Below are 17,438 nucleotides of genomic sequence, written 5' to 3'. Positions count from 1 at the left end.
GGGTGTACTCACTTTTGTGATACACTGTATAGAGATTACATTCAAATAGCACTCATAAAATGGTCTAATGTTTTTGGCAAAAGCATGCTAAATGTTGCCGATAACTAATACACATATAAATTTACAGTCACGACGAGGGGGCGAAATATTTTCCTTGTCCTGTTGGTGGAGGGAGCGCTTAAAAGAAAACGGAGACTGAAAAGCGCAGGCCTTGTATGTATGATGTGTTATCTTGCATAAAACACAAAGATGATTAGTTTACTTTCATACTGGACTAAATCAAAACAAAAATCTTAACATTTAAAATTTTTAAAGGCCGGTGTCAGATCATTCAGATTTTAAAATAATGCTGAAAATCTTTTCTTTCCTTTTCATTTTGTGTCTAATATGAATGCTGGCAAGAATAATGTTTGAATTTTTATTTCAGTGTTGTAACGTCTTTCAGTGTACACAAAATATCTTATTTCAATAATACTGCTGCTTCTCATCTCTGAAGAACATTCTAATTAAAACATGACAACAAATTTGGATGTTGTGCAAAATTGAATTTTAATCTAAATTTGTATATATCATGTACTGTAGATTCACACAGAGTGATATATTTCCTGATTTAATTTTTTTTTTAATTATATGATTATAGAACAGTTAAAAAAGGAAGAAAAAAATCACCATCTCAAGAAATGTATTGTTCAATACATAATTTAGGCTCTTAAAAGCATTCTCCCAATGTGATTAATGAATATGTGAGAATAGAATAGAATATGTGCATATGGATTTTAGTTTTTAAAAGGAATTAGTCAAATTTACATTTTCTATGTTCTCCTAAGTTATTGCCATGCACCTATTTGTCTTATATGTACTGAAAACAACTACAATAATAAGTATTAGTCAGACCTTAAGCAACTTAATATGCTTAAAAAGTTACATTTGCAGCATTGGCCTTTCATTTTGAGAATGCAAAAAAAATTGTAATTGCTCAATTTGAATCACGTAAAGGATTACCGTAATATATGATATGATGTTTGTCATTGGGATTGATTGTAGTTTTCAGTGTGATGTTTTGTTGCAATATTTCTAGTATTTTGGGCAACTTCAGAAGACAAAATATTAAAACCATATTTCAGTCCGATCCAGTGTGAATCACTGCAAATATAACTAATATTTTTACATGTTCACATCTTTTTAAAGGTATACCTCTATCATCAGTAGAGTAGCAGTACAGTATATATCTCTATCATCCTTCACATTGCAAGCCTTTTTTCCCCAAAATCAAAATGTTAATTTGCACGTCCTTGTACCAAATCTAAGAAATTTAGGCATGCGGAAAATAAAGTTCACATTCTTGAGGGGAAGGGTAACTTAACATGCACACATACACAAATATGCACACACATGCAGGAACGCGATAAGGATAAAGCACATTCCAGTTACCAACAACCTGGCAGCAAAACCCTCCATTGTTGTCATCACAGTCGTCATGATGTTGTCCAGAGTTTTCATTCTCAAGCTGCACAACTCGTTGACAAGTTTTTTTCCTTCCTTGTGGAGTTTGTCTGCTTCCTGAAACGTCAAACTGACCTCAAGTCAGTCAGTGTAGGGGAGCGCTGTTCCCAGAAGTAGTTGTGGGCTTTCTTTCCTCTTTGGGCAGATCGTCAAGTGTTTGCTGCGTCCCGCTTTGTTGGAATTCAACGCTGGCCCGTCCCCATGTGGCTTCAGTCTCTTTATTTTGCTCTTCCAACACAATACACCTTCTTTTTCTACTTCTACATTCACTATTTGTGGCTACAAAACCATGGCTGGAATAAGAGTTATAAAAAATTCAACTTTTTCAACCTCATGAGAATATGGCCCTTGTTTGAGATGCATTTTTAATTTTCCCTTGCCGTTTGGAATAAGATGGACCTCAGTAAGTTTTTTGTCAGCAAATATTCAGCATGGTCTCCGTCCACCAACACGCCAGGACACACGTCTGCAGTGACTACAAACAAAGTATTTCAAGCACAGCAGTAAATAGTGCTTTATAAATCTACACCACATCATTCATTCCAGGAGTTTAAAGGTATCTGGAATGTCACAGTTTTTGTTATGAAAAATGTGCTTATAGGTAATTGTTTTGCACTGTTCTAAAGGATCCTGGTAGCTTTAAGCATATGCTTCTAATGAATAATACATTTACTACAACAATGGTACATTTTTCATTATAGTTAATCAATAGCAGGGGTCACCAAACTTTTGAAAGGAGACCTCCTTTTTAATACTGATTAATGCAAAGGGCACCAGTTTAAACACCTCTCTGAGAGAATATTTGCTTAACTTTAATAATAAAGTTATCAGTGATGATTATGATAACACTGATCGTGTTGACAATGATTCAACAAGTTAGGAATAAATATCAATAGGCAATATTTGATTTGTGTACTGTACATCTCTGCGTGTGGTTACATATTCATTTCTAAAACATTCCTGTGAAATCAAAATGTAGCAATACTGGTTTCAGAACAGTAGTTTTTCAGAAAAACTACTATTTTCAGAATCTATTTCTTCAGGGTGTTTATGTACAGTTAATGTCTTAATGTAAAACTGTAATAGTCACTTTTTTCTTTTTGTATTGTTTGAGTGTTGTGGGTCGTAATTATTATCTTTTAAATTGCATATGACATGGTTAATTAATATATTCAAAAACAAGATATGTGAAACTTCAGCTTAGTAGTGTATCCAGACAATTTCTTTTCCATATGTTTTGAGAACTGTTGTCCGTCTAATTTTACTTTTTTTTTTTTAATTTCTCAGTTTGTTTGTTTTTATTATTAAAATTTATTTCCTTGGGCATTTAAATATGTTCAATACATGTTTGGAGTAGCTATTTAGTTGTTTATATATGGCGGAAATTACAGACAAGGCTGAAAACGCAGTTTCTGCTCTTGCACCCCTCTTTAAAATAAACTACTGTATTTTAAGCCAAAAGAACTGTTATGTTTGATAGAACAATATATCTATATGCTGCCATAGCAGTTTCATGCAGCGTTAAGCCCCAAACTATTTTTAATTTGTTCGTTTTACCCTGGAGACCCCCGTTTACAGACACCGCGCAACCGCTTTTGTTTCAACCTAGCCACAAAAAGAAGGTAAGTAATTATACTTATTATTCAAAATGTCTATAATTTTTAGCTTAGAATTATTAATTGATGTCTAATATTTAGTTTAAAAAAAAAAGACTTTATAAAATTATTCACTCGCATATTTCAAACTTCTAAACAAATTATGTCACAATGAAAATAAATAGTCTCTGTAAATTGGTCACGGATATCTACCTCATAACTAACACTTAATTGTATTTTTTTTTTGTTTTTTTTTGTTACTGTCACATTTTCCCCGATATTTTAGATGAATAATCGATCCAAACAAAGAAAAATTGGGGGGAAAAAATGTTTAAAAGGGTAAATATTTGAAAAAGAAAATCTCGACCACTCCTTGATGTCTATTTCTGCATCGCAACCCTTGTTATATTACCGTGTTTCACCCATAAAATCCCCAAAAAGTCCAGCTGTGGCCATTCACAGCTGTGTATTGACACTCGGTGATACATGCTACACTGAGTTTTGGGATCGAAATAAGGTAAGTATGCGATATCTCGTTAAAATCATGGTGTCTTTAATTATGCTCTCTCATGGTCTCACCTCGAGTAAGGGTTTAGGAGTTTTAAAAAAGTGTTGTTTTTTACATGCCCTCCTGTTCAAAAATTTTCTTCCTCCAGAAAATTGAGATTTTAAGCTTTCCAATAATGTATCACACATGCATATAGGACAATTTTGAAATTTGGCCAAGTTGGGGGTCTCAGAGCGGAACTTCAAGTTACCTGAGTGGTTTCCGCCATATATTTTTTAAGTTCTATTAAAAGCTTTGTTACATGTATTTAATCTTGTCAGTTTTTTCTTTATTGATGCACAGTTTGATTGTTAAATAGTGTTCTTCTTACTGCATATTAAAGTACAATAATGCATGTTAAAGAAACTTCCACCTTGCACTGTTGAAAGTGAGCAAAATCACATAGCTACAGTAATCATAACACCGTGCACCATCCTTTTTGTTTCATACCACTTCTTTTTATCCAATAAATTTAATGACAAAGTGGAAAAGTTCTCATTTTGAGTTTACAATTAATCATGCTCGTATTCACAATATTACAGTGCATTGACACACTGCCATTAAATATGGCGATGAGGGTGAAATTTGAAATCAGCAAAGTTAAAATTAATATCCAAGCAAGATATGTCACACCTTTGAGCTCCTGGTGTCATGTGCACATATCAAGTGAATCTCTGAATGTCAAGAAGGGGCCTATCTACTGCACGTCTCTTTTCCTGCAGCGTATGTGTACTAAATGTGTCAGGGTCAGGATTTTCACGTGTTTTATTTTTGCAGCGGACAATCAATCACACAGTGACTCATAGGAAATAATATACATCTCAAGGAAAACACTGACAAGGTAATGCTAAGGCGCATGCAAGATTAGAATCTCTTCTTTCTGCGTTTTTTTTTTTCACATCCCGGCGTCCCTCGATACAGACAGATGGAAAAGCTCCAGCTCCGCAGTCGTTTTCATGCACGCGTCACATTTGACGGGCATCCTGCAGCAGCTGCCCAATTTCGAGGAGGCGTGTGCAGGCAAAAAAAAAAAAAAAAAAGGACTCGTGACAACATAAAATAACTGCATATACTGTCGAAGGAAGGTGTTCGGGCGAGTGGGTGTGTGCAGAGACTGCACGGGATGTATATATTTGCTTATATATATAGGAGCAAGTCAATGTGTGTGTGTGTTTGGTTGATTTCCATGTGCTCTGGCCTCTGAGGAGTTCTACATGTTTTTTTTTTTTCTGCAACGTCACAATACATTTTATTGTTATGGTTTTGCATGAGTCATTCCATTACAGACATTCAGTGGCATCATACATGGTGTAGTCAGTCTCCTTGCTTGATGTATTGAAACAAGACATTTTTGCGTGGCCAGCAACATCTGCTGTACACTTGCAACTGAGTATTGTATTACGATATGCTATATCATCTTATCCTAATATTGTCTTTGTCTTCAATGGTGAGGAACTCCCATCAAAGTTTCCCCCTTCTGTTAATACTTTAGGGAATTTTCAAACGTCGGGATGTATGGCTGTAATGCCCCAAGATTTGTTCTCCCTGAAAGAAATGATAGAGTAAGAATATATTAACTACAGAGCAACCTGGCTTTACGGGGTCTGCATTGATTTTGATTTCATTTTAGGTTTACCATGTTATACATATGTAAATATGCGCTTTGCAGCATTCTGTTGATTCAAATTCTACAGCCATGATCATGCATTAAAAAGCAAATTTCAAATTTTTGGACTGCAGGGTTTGGATGCAAATCTGTGGGGCATTACGTCAAAAACCATAGACATCATAAAAGAGGAAATAAAACTTAAAATGGAAGCAAAAATGAGGAACGACGGTAAGTCAACGACTCTCTCGGCTGTTGATGTGACAAACAAACAAAAAAAACTGTACTCGAGAGCCAACACAAAAATGGCAAGTGCAATGAAAAATTAAAAGCCATTTAAAGCAAAGTATTGTTTTTATTCACACAAATTCAATAAGATATATAACAACCGTTTGGTCCATAAATATTTAAGGGGAAATAGTTTCTATACACCATCTTTATCAAGAAACAGGAAAACATGGACAATCTTGATAGAACACTTACTGTACTCAACTATTAACACGAAGATCAATATATAAGGTTCTTGGAACTATATCTGAAAGAGTGCACAAATGCTTTCTATGACATCGCTGCCCCTCCCCCTTCTTCTTTTTTCTTTTTCCAAAACAGGATACACCATAAAAAGATCTTTGAAAATAAGATGCAAAACAGTACAAAACTAGTGAGGCGTCCAAAGGGTGTGAGTCAGTTAACAAAGAACACAGAGAATCCTGAATTTCACAACCTTTTCTCCCAAGTTATCGCATAAGGCACATTGAGTAGAACTGAGTTAGGCATCTACTTCATCAAGTAGACTTGGAGTACCACTTTGTTCTACGATAGAACAAATTAGGACACGTACAATGAAAACGTGTCTGCTGCTCCTCTTTCTTTCTCTCTATCTCCCCGTTACTACCTTTCAGCCAGAAGAAACACGCTTTGTTTTTTGGTCTGATCAGTGGCAAAGTGGCATTAGAGAAAGTCAAAGTCAGGAGAAAATAATGGACTGATTCCACCTATCTAAGGTCAATTACCCCCAAACGCCAGCTCTACTAATCCAGTCTTCAACATTATACTACACTCCCTTTCCTGTTAAAAAAAACAAAGAAACAAAATCATCACCCTGAGCAACATGATAAAACAATAATGCACTTTTTACGGAGGGCTTTGTGCAATTGACTCCATCTGCGGATGCGTTTGCTGGGATCAATTTTACTGCAATTATTACAGCGCGCTAACATGAAGTGGCGGTTGATTCCAACTGAGGCCAGAAAACTGTTCTCTAATCCAAATTTGCTTTCCAACATTTAGACGATTGCATTATTGTTACCACTGTTGTTCTCGAAAAAATGTCGGGGTTCCCGGCGTGAATCCTTAAGTCTTATTCAACTGCCATACAGACGGTAGACATTCAAAAAGAGAATTCAAAGACTGTTTTCTGGATGTTTACCCATATACAGAACATTCTACAAGTTTGCTTCCCGAATGATTTCACAACAGAAACAGCAATTGAACGGGAAGCATACAATTAAGAAGGGCTCAATTTGTCATAATTCAACACAAATGTACAAATGAAGAGTTAATTACGTTCCAGGCTTTTAGCTATTGTTTTTCTCGATGATTCTCCAAAGTCAGTCACTGCCATGAGGTGTCAAATGCTACACATTGATTTGAAAATAATTTGATGTGGCCACTGCTCTTCTTGCTCCTGCACACTTTCTTCAGAGAAGCCATCTCTGCTTGATTTAAAGGTCAATTTAAAAAAAGTGTGAAAAGGGAAAAAAAAAAAAACTGAGAAAATAATGATTTAGGGGGGGAAAAAAGCAGTCTGCTAGTTTGTTAGAAAAGGTTCGTCAAGGTAGTTTGTGAAGGGCTCCCCGAATCGTGGCTGTCCAAACTAGAGGTGACGGACGTCACTACAGTAATTGAGGGGTTTGTCAGGTCTGTTAGCGTGGCTGCGCTGGAGGGGGGGGTCAGGGCCCCACTGTCGGACGAGGGCGGAGGGAGCGAGGTGCCATCAGCCTTATCAACACCTCCGTTCTCCTGTCGTAAAACGTTCCTTCTGAATTTGGCTCTCGCGTTTTGGAACCAAACCTGCAAACCAATGCCAGTGTGGCTTTTACTTTAGGTGTTTTTGTTTGACTGCTTTCAAGAAATACAGCACACAACTAGAGCTGACATGAATTGACACAAGATTTGGGGAGTTAAAGGCGGCAGACAACTATGTCAGCTCCTCAGCTCAGTACAGATATGAAAAAGGAATGATCATCTTATGTTATTGAAACAAAATGTGCACTCTTCTTTTAAATTATATGCTAATCAACTCCTTTCTGCCTCAAATTACAGCATTCAAGCATCGATCAAATTACAGCCAAAACACCCATCTAATCACTACATCCATGATGGCTAGATTCAAACAAACCAAATGAAAGAAATGAGAGTTCTGGGGTGAGATGGTGTGGGGGGAGGTCATGGACTAAGAAGGTGGGTACAATAATACTAATGGGCAAAGGAACTTGTGCTCACCTGCAGAACTCTTTTGGTCAGGCCCGTCTTCTGGGCCAGCTGCTTGAGGTCCTTGGCGTCCGGGTTGTGGTTGATGGCAAAGTAGGATTTCATTGTCCGCAGCTGGTGGTGCTTGAAGGAGGTACGCATGCGTTTGGTCTTCTGCGTCGGCGCGTAGGCCTGCTGATCCCGGTCCAAGTGGTCCGCGTCGTTCTCATTGCAGCCTGGATGCAGAGAGAGCACAGCACATTGTTTTTTTTTTTCTGTCCAAGAGTTCCATTCAATATGTGAAGTTCATTATGACACAGTACAGCACTTTAGTACAGCAGTGCTTACTTTTAAAGTGCTTGACAAAGAGTTAAGAATTATTTCATAATATAATTGATTCTGAACAATCTTGATGAAGATTGTAGAAAATGTAATTCATTTCAAAAAGAATAAAAAAGCTAAAGTAATATTTGTATGGAGATTTACTTACGCAGTTTCATGTACATCTGATTTTTAAAATGATGTGCTGGTACACTGAAAAAAATAAGCGGTGGATTTACTTGATAAAATCATTGTAACAATTTGCACTTACTTTTATTAAGTAAATTTTACTGCTTGCAATATTAAGTTCAGTTCGCAAGTAAGTGCAAATTATTACAAGATTTTATCAGGTAAATGCACCAGTTATTTTTTTTTCAGTGTACATATTTATTTTTTGAGAGATTTTTTATGTCTATAGTTAATAACTAAAGCCAAAGCATCACAATAAATTAGACTATGACAAAACTAACAATTACAATGATTTTTCAATTCCAAACTTATATAGGGATTGGCCTTCTGACAAGTATTTTTACCATGTTTCCCATTAAGAGAAGGTCTTTTTTTTTCTTTGACTTTGTTATGTAATCTAAAAAATGAGAAGTTTAAATATTCTTCGTATCATTACTAGTAATAATAATGTACATTACTCCCCCACCACCCAGGGTGAAAACTCATAATCACAGCATGCTTGCTCTAAAATTTAGAACAAATTAAATGCGTATATAAGTTTGAAAATTGTCGATGAAATCTCGTTTTCAAGTAAATCACTAACAACATAACGTAAATTTAATTGTTCTTGACTGCAGGACAACTACGCTACAAAAGTTATTCAACAATAATTTAAATTATGTCACAGTTTTTATGACACCCTGCATTAGGTTTTAATTTTACTGAAACAAATTAACTTCTTATTTATTGACATTTTAATGCATTAAATGTGTATACATCCAACTTTGTGGCAAGCTTCATGCATGCATGGACCACAATTCAAAGCAATAACAAACCTCATTTTCAGTTTTTTAACAATTAGAAAAAAATGTATACTGATTGGCCGTTTACAGTAAACAGTGATACATTACACTGAAAAAGATTGACGTTCACATTGTGATCCTCGTGATTATTATATACTTTTAATCTTACTTTTAAATATAGTTTTATAACGTTTTATCATAAATATTAGGACCACAATAATAAATGAATTTACATGTGGGATTATGTAGTGGATGGTTGACACTGTGGCTGTCACAATAGCTCTGTTGGCCCCTATTCAAACTCTGAAAACGAAGCTTATTGGCATTCGTTACCCATTGTGTTCTAATAGTTCCCCACTAGGGGTCTCTGTATCCAAAGAAGACTTAACCTAATGGAGAGGCGTGGAATAACAATACTCAGTAGACCCACTCAACTCGGCGTGTTCAAAACAAGCAACGAAAGGCTCACTTGAGACAAATAACATCAAAACAACAACGGAATCGGATTCTATTTGTAGCAAATGGGAGGTATTAGATGTGCACACAGGCACACAGTGACGGATATTAACAACAACATTTTGGGGGTACTACAATGAAAATGGTGTTAAAGGTTTGTTTTTTTAACACATTCAAACTGATTTAATCTATTGTTGTTGTGTTATTTTTTTCCAAATTGATATTTAATAATCCTGTTAGTCTATTCATCGATGATAACAGCTTTGATAACCATTTAAAAGGAAACTCCAGACTAATATTTTGGAGATGTGCCTTATACTGAATAATCATGGAAGCATGCACGCATTTTTTCCACAATTGAAAATCCCACCCGAGTGTTCCACGAGAAAACACGCATTTGCATAAGCGGAAAAAAAGGGAAAGGGACTTTGCAGTGTTTGCAGTATGCAATTGAGGCATGGAGCGGCATGCGGTGGCCTGAGAACAGCGGCCTGGCCCGGCCGAAGCGCTGGAGGCCCGGGATTCCAACGTCGCTTCCAATTAACCGAGAACAATTAACGCGCAGATTACCCTTCTTCCTCCCCCATTCAGGGGCAAACTCGGCCGCACAATGACTAGTTTATCAAGCGCGCACTAATTCGAGGACAGACACGAAAAATTGGGACGCTGCAGGCACCGGCGACTCGGAGCAGGGACAAGAGATTGTCTTTTTTTATATATGCAAAATTCTTCTAACCAAAACGTCAGCAACAAAAACATGCATATTTTTTTTCTATTTATTTGCAACTCATTCACCAAGCAACAACAGAAATGTGATAGACTAGTATAGATGTGAAAATGAACGCCTGGGCGTAAATTAATTATTATACTCCAGGCAGGCCGTCGTTTACCCTGAGGGCAGATGCATTTCATCCAGACATGCAGCCCTTACATAAATTAATATTTCGACTAATCATCTTATTCGCTGCTTGCCAACCACTTAGCGTGAGAGATCATCAGGTGTGTCGCATGCAGGTTATTGGGCAACTTCAGAGTTATTTCATCATCACAAATCAAATATGGTTGTTTGTCTATCAATGCCAGTAACCTATAATGTCAGTTAATTTATCCAAATATGTTTTCCATTTGCTGTATGTGTGTGCTGTGATTTTTTTCCTCTCTAAAATATGGGCTTTGGCCCAGTAAATGGTGTAAAACCATTGTTCTAATGATTATATTTTTTGACAGAGTCAGATTATGATCAAAAGGTTTGGAAAAATCAGGAATGGGAAAACCTTTGATACGCTATTTTTGTCAGGTTGGTGTATGTACATATATATTTTTAACAGTTTTTTCCTATTTAAATTTGCTGAGAGATCAAAGTTGATATATGAAGTTTACTATAACTTCACTTATTTAGTCCAACAATGATTGATTGACTCCAAATAATGTTCGCCTTTCTATGTCAGTGACTTATATGGGCAGTCAGACCAATTAAATACTTTTTAATCAAATAGCAGCTATAGCTCTTAATCCAGTTTTTTATGGTGTGTGTGTGTGTGTGTGTGCTATATTACTAATGAAAAATCAAAACAATAAATTACTACATCTTAAGGGTTTTTAATGTTTTGGGATTTTATCTGTTTTGTTTTATTTGCTACATGTCTGACTTTTATCGTGATGCGTTGTTTTGTTTCTTCCTTTTTTTTTTTCTTTTTTTTTCTTGATGTCATTGTATAATACTTTTCTGCCTATTATTTTCTATGAGCCATGTTTGTCTTTGTTGTAAAGCAGTTTGGGGACCTTTCGGGTTTTGTAAAGTGCTATATAAATAAATTTGATTGATTGATATATGGCATGAACATGATTAGAATGTTCTTATTGACTTTTCAAAGATTGCACAACACTATTCAATTATCTCGTCCATTGGTGTTCACGTGATGTGACTGAGAAAATAAGGAATACTAAAACTCTAGGTGAAGCTATTATTTAGTTTATTAATGTGTCGTGAGAGATCAATCACTGTTTGAAATTCTCAATTTCTCCTATATATCCATGCCACAATATTTACTGACATGTAGGAGATATAACATGTGGCAACTACCCTGTAAATCCAGATTTTGTGAAAAATATGGGGGATGTAAAAATTTGCCCCGTACAAACACTTTGAATGAACACACGAGAGAGATACTGGTCAAGTTTTGTCATGCTGTGTTTAGGGGGGTGGGGGTGGGAAGGCATTATGAGAGTTTGTTTTTGCTCTCCAATTACTCGGTTCAATCGATTTTGATTGGACCGAAAATGATCTTTGTTCAGCTTCCTACAACAGTGACGTAATGACGTCGATTGCCTGCTCTGCCAATAGATGGCAATTAATCTACTGTATTCAGTATTTGTAGAGTGTGTGCAGTAAAATAATTCTCATGGTGGCTTGGTTAATTTTGGGAAACACTGATTTAATGAATCGGTTTACTTATGTCTTGTAGTGTGTTGTATACCTGTGTTATAGGTGGGTAAATCCAAGCCCATGGCCGGGCTCTTTCGCTTCCTTGGTCGTCCCTTCTGAGCAGCGCCGGTGCCGTTGAAGTAGGGGAGGCCGAGGCCGCCGCCCTTGGCAGCCAGCTCTGCGAAGTTGAGCTGTGGGTGGTAGTCGGCGCCCTGCACCAAGCTCTCGAAGTGAAGGCGGCAGTAGACGAGGCTGTCCTTCATGCCGAAATGATCGCCGGTGGTGAGGGTCTTGTTGCACGAGGTGCATGTGAAGCAGCTGAGGTGGTACACGGAGTCTCGCGCGCGCATCACCATCTCCGAGGCGGAAATGCCCAGGTGGCAGCGCGCGCACCTCTGCACCGAGAACCTTCTGGAACAGACGCATCGTCAGAGACTCGCTCCCAGGGAGAACTCACAATACAGATTTTTTTTTTTTTTTTTTTTTTTTTGCGGTGTATTACGTGAAGTCCACATATAAAGTCTTGATAGCCGAGGTATGAAAGTGATTTTAACAATTGGAGCATTTACATGACAATAGCATGGGTTAACATCATCGTCAGCAGTTGCATTATAATTATTTTTTTTGCAGCCTTTAAAAATTCGACTTTGTTTCAAATTGATTCAACGTAGGTATGTATCAATCATAAAGAATATTTAGTATAGTTTCTAATTGAGTTAGTTAATTGCCACTGTGACCATCATTGCTAACGCCTTGACAAAAAAAAAAAAAAATGGCGATTTAAAGAGACACGCTTCATATTTTCTTCACATTATTTTCCTTGTATAATTTCTTACATGCTGGCAAACAAATTTAAATACGACTATCACCAATGTATTTGTTTCCCCCACATTTTACAGCCTAACAAATTACTATTTTCATAAAGTAAAGTAGCTAGTAAATATTTCCCTACTTTTTACTTTTAAAAATTAACATTAAAAGACGACACTGGTCCAGATTGTCATCTTGAATTAAAAAAAAAATCAATTCATCAATTAATAATAATTAAAAAAAGTTCGTCCATCCATTTTCATCCATTTGTTTGCACATTAGATTTATTCCAACTAATTTTACCACCACAACATTGTTCGTGTACATTTTACCTGTAGTAATCCTCTTTGCAGTAGATGCTGCCATCCTTGGCAAAACACGTTAGCTCCGATTCTAGCGCTAGTTTACATTCACAGCATTTGAGACAGCGCAGGTGCCACTGCTTGTCGACGGCCAGGAGGTAGTATCTGTCCGAAATTTTGCCCCCGCAGCCGGCGCATAGGGCAGGTTTTTCCGGGCTCATGGAGGGCATGGTCTGGACACAACAACAAAACTCTTCAATACACCGGGAGAACAAGAAAAACAATACCTTTCTGCCACATTATCAGCAACACGAAAATTTAGCTATAAGAACTAGTAATATTATTTCATTTTATTTTCCAAAAGATATTTCATGAACGTTATTATTTACCAGGTTTTCTGGTCTTGGCGAGATAACTCTGGCCCGGTAACATAAAATACAAAATATAGTACATATTTAAAAAACTATATTTCCTAATTTGTGCAAAAAAACAAAACAAAAAAAACCCCATAAATAAATAAAAATACCCTAGCTATGCTCAATGAAATTTATAACAATTATTTTCGTGTGCAGTCCAATACAAAACATATTGGTTATTTAAATTTTTTTTTTTTTTTTTTTTTTTAATCTTTTTGGCTGTGCCTACAGCAAAATCAACACCCAAAATATTAAACAAGTAATTGCTAATTATGACACATTTTATAATGACAAAAATATTGGCGTCTCCTGCACGCAATGCTGAATACTGCAAAAGCTTTGGATGGTTGTTACTGTTTAATTACATGTAATGATTAGAAATCAAAATGGCTCAGTTGTTTGCTCATGAAAAAAAAATATATAAGCCGTGAGCTGTCTCTCCTGAGCATTTCCTTGCAGAGTGAATTTAAAATTAAGTGAAAGGCCCTCGTCTCACCGTTTCTCTGCCGTTGATCTGCATGCTCTTGGCCAGGCGAGACTCCGATTTGGACCTTCTCTCCATCTCCTCCATGATACCTTGGATGTGGTCCCCGGAGATCCCGTGGAAAAGCATGGCTCCCGGTCCTGGGCGCAACGTGCGAGCGGCTGCTTCTGCCTTGCCGCCCACCACTTCCATATACCGTGGACGCGGACTGGTGTGCTGCTGGCTCGGCTCAGCGCATCCAAAATGCAACGAGTCAGATCACCTCCTGCGTGCAAAGGCAACTATATTGGAAGCAGAGAAGACAAAAAAAAAAAAAAAAAAAAAACTGGGAAAACTACAGCAGCAGCAGCAGCATGGGTGGGACGACGAGAAGTGTTGATAATGCAGCTTGTTCCGTCTTTCCAGAATGTCTCCTCCAGATTAAAAAAAATATATATAGTCCAAGTGGGTGAAGGGAAAACGGGGGAGGGGGTGGCTGCAGTGTGGTCAAAAATAATGACACAAGCTTCGGATTGTTTCTTTCTCTTTTTTTCCACTTCCAAAGTTCCCAGTCAGGGCTCCTTGGTGTTTGGAGGTCAGATTGGAACTGCCTGCATTTGAGCACCGTGTCCTATTTGTGAAGAGAGCAAAGCCTGCCCAGTCTGAATAATTTGGTAGGAGGAGTTCCCATCTCTCTCTCTCCTTTCTCTCTACCTCTCGCACTCTCTCCTTCGCCATTCATTTCTATTGCCCAACAAAGAAGTGGCTTTCTTGCCTTGAATTATTCGCCTGCACGGCTTCACTTTACACTATTAACTTGTTTACGTCACTTTTGTGGAGATACGAATTGTAGTTTGTTTCATCAGGTTTGTTAAAAAAAAAAAAAAAAAAAAAAAAAAAAATTAAAAGTGTAAATGACTGCATAGCGTATAAAAGAAATAACTACACCTTCTGCACATTATTATTATTGTTGTTATATAATGTTTTTATTATCATTAATATTACTATTACTACTACTATTATTAAAAATAATTAACAAAACGGACCAATCAAATGTTTTGTTTTTTGAGCGTGTGCACGTGTAGTGGGCGGGGCTTGATTCGATTAGACAATTAGAAAAAAGGGCACTGTTGTATCCCATATGAATTACATTTCCACACCAAGTAAACACACGTTAAATAGATTCCCCTTTTCAGATGTTATTATTATTAGCATTTTTTTAAATAAACTACCTCAATTATCTGTTGTAATTACATTACTTTTTTTCCCTCTCTCTCTTCTTCTGGAATTGGGCCATGTAGCACCTTTGTTTACTTTCAGTGGGACTTAATTATAGAAGAGAACGATGCAGTAACATTTTCCTAACGTATTTTTCAAACCTGGCGAGTGTTGTGTGTAGTAAAAAATATTAGATTTTGGTGGTGGCAGCAGGGTAAAATCCTCCAGTTACCGCCTCTCTTTAGGAATATCGTTTATAATTGACTTAATATTAGCCACGTCATGCAGGCGTCATTCAGATTGCACCATTATGTATGTTAATGTGTCAGCGTTTTGGGTTTATGGAGAATGGGTAACGCAAATTACTGAAAAATAAAAGAAATAAAAACTATATATCGGCTAATAATAATAATAATTTCAAGGTGTGTTACACTATGAATACACACCCCACCTCACTCCCACTAACCATCAAGTTGTGTCGCTTTTAATTGGAGGCCCCATGAAGGATTGAACCCTCCCTGGATGGCTTTTGGACCTGAATTGAGTGAGCGTCCATTTGCACACTGCCAGTGTCCCGCCAGCAAGAAAAAAAAAAAAAAAAAAAAAAAGATAAAAGGAGAGGGAAAAAAAGATAAAAGAAATCACATTTCTTTTTACCTGGACAAAGGCACCGGCATGCATTAAGAATAGAGTATGAGCGATGAAGTATGTTCAAGACTGCTTTTTTTTATTTCCTACAATAAAACGAAACAAGTTGAAGTCATGCACATCCACGATGATTTTATGGAGACATTTGTGACGATTTGAAATGTCGATAAAAGGAGAATTGTGTTGACCCGTAGCCTGCAGCGGTAACATTTGATTTGACTGAGAAGGATTTAGCGATGTGTCAGTGAGCATGCATGCAGACAGTCGCACACAGGAACTGGTGTCGTTTGTGGATTTTCATGAATAATTGTGATATTCTCCACTAATGAAAACAATCGTTTTGCTTTCCCCAGTCTCCATTTTACAGAAACGTCTATTTGAGTGACTTGAAACCTGAACATATCTGGAATTTTTGCAACAGATAGGCGTCATTATGGAAACATTTATTAAAAATAAAATGATAAAATCGTATCATTGAGTAAATGAAACGAACTTATTGACCATCATTAAAAAAAAAAACGTAAAGAGCATAAATCTAAAACGAATATTTTTACCATACAAATAGTGCATTTCGATTTATTTAAAGACTTGATAAATTCAAATTAATTTGGTGAAAACGACGTGAATGCATTAGAACATTTTTGAATGCCGTTTTTGGAAGAAAAAAAAATCTTCAAAACAAATGTCATAATAATGTATTTACTAACAACAAATAATCACATTACAAGAGGAGTGCTTTTAAGCAGGATTTGTCATTTACCTAGCATTAACCCTTGCTTTACGAGCCCTATTTATTCCAATAAATCCGGAGTCAGGCTCTTACCTGAGAATGTGCTGGTTCGATGGAAGCAAGGCGGAGGAGACGCCCCGAACTGTGCGCCGCAGAGTGGAGAGAGAGAGGCTGATTGCCTGCCTATCTGCCTGCCGGTAGATGGGGGCTGTTCCACATTTGTGAGCCGCGGCTCCACTTCCAGCCTCAATTAAAACACAAGTCATTTAAATATTCCTCCGGCATGCACAAGACACAACACGGCGCACACACGACTGAACTGAAAACTGCAAGCCAATGGCCTTCTCTGCACGCGTTGAGCTTCTGATGGCTGATGTCGCCACGAATTAAAAAGGGCTAATAACACTATCCTGTATCGGTTACCGCCTTATGGCAAGCAATAAGCATTCATATGAAGATTTAGAACACGTTTTAGGATATTACATTAATTTGGTTTTACTATTATTAATAATACTAGCAAAATATGCACTATGATGCCCACGTTATGAATGGGATGCTCCACTCGCCTATGACAATTTAACAAAACACGCCAAAACATATTGTTTACATCATTTATGATCTATACATGCTTTAAAATAGATAACATCACAAAATTATTCATGTTGACAAACTCAAGAACCCACCAAAAGATTTGAATTGAATTTGTCAATTTGATCTTAAATAAAATAACATTAAAAGAATGCTATATTAACTCATAAATCTGCATGATCTAATTCACTGCTGAATTAGTGATGGTTATTGCACAAAAAGCATGAACACAAATGATTGCCTCCCACCTTGATTAATGTAAATAATACCTGCATATGCTCTATGGCAGGTTGGTTATTTGCCATCCTAAACGCTTTTGGCCTCGTACTGCAGTGACTAATGAATAAAAGAAAAAAGGTAAAACATT

At 36.9% G+C, this 17,438-nt stretch overlaps 1 protein-coding gene across 4 annotated transcripts; it reads right to left on the bottom strand.

Moving 5' to 3' along the window:
* Positions 1–3,476: 3,476 nt before the first annotated feature.
* Positions 3,477–16,957, bottom strand: lhx9 (LIM homeobox 9). Of its 4 annotated transcripts, XM_057840686.1 has the most exons (6): positions 16,577–16,957; positions 13,921–14,173; positions 13,039–13,241; positions 11,949–12,307; positions 7,757–7,959; positions 5,204–7,324 (listed from the first exon to the last, which is right to left on the bottom strand). In XM_057840686.1, the coding sequence occupies exons 2-6, from the start codon at positions 14,098–14,100 to the stop codon at positions 7,070–7,072; spliced, it is 1,200 nt and encodes a 399-aa protein (XP_057696669.1). In that variant the 5' UTR covers positions 14,101–14,173; positions 16,577–16,957; the 3' UTR covers positions 5,204–7,069. The 4 variants fall into 4 exon arrangements, with proteins under 4 accessions (XP_057696672.1, XP_057696670.1, XP_057696669.1 ...); XM_057840689.1 differs by lacking the exons at positions 5,204–7,324; positions 16,577–16,957 and adding an exon at positions 3,477–5,190 and having other exon boundaries at positions 13,921–14,665; XM_057840687.1 differs by lacking the exon at positions 16,577–16,957 and having other exon boundaries at positions 5,203–7,324; positions 11,949–12,304; positions 13,921–14,671.
* Between the last annotated feature and the right edge of the window lie 481 nt (positions 16,958–17,438).

The sequence above is a fragment of the Corythoichthys intestinalis genome, chromosome 7 (genome assembly GCF_030265065.1).
Source record: "Corythoichthys intestinalis isolate RoL2023-P3 chromosome 7, ASM3026506v1, whole genome shotgun sequence".
Taxonomy (NCBI): domain Eukaryota; kingdom Metazoa; phylum Chordata; class Actinopteri; order Syngnathiformes; family Syngnathidae; genus Corythoichthys; species Corythoichthys intestinalis.
This window is presented reverse-complemented; position numbering and strand designations above follow the sequence as displayed.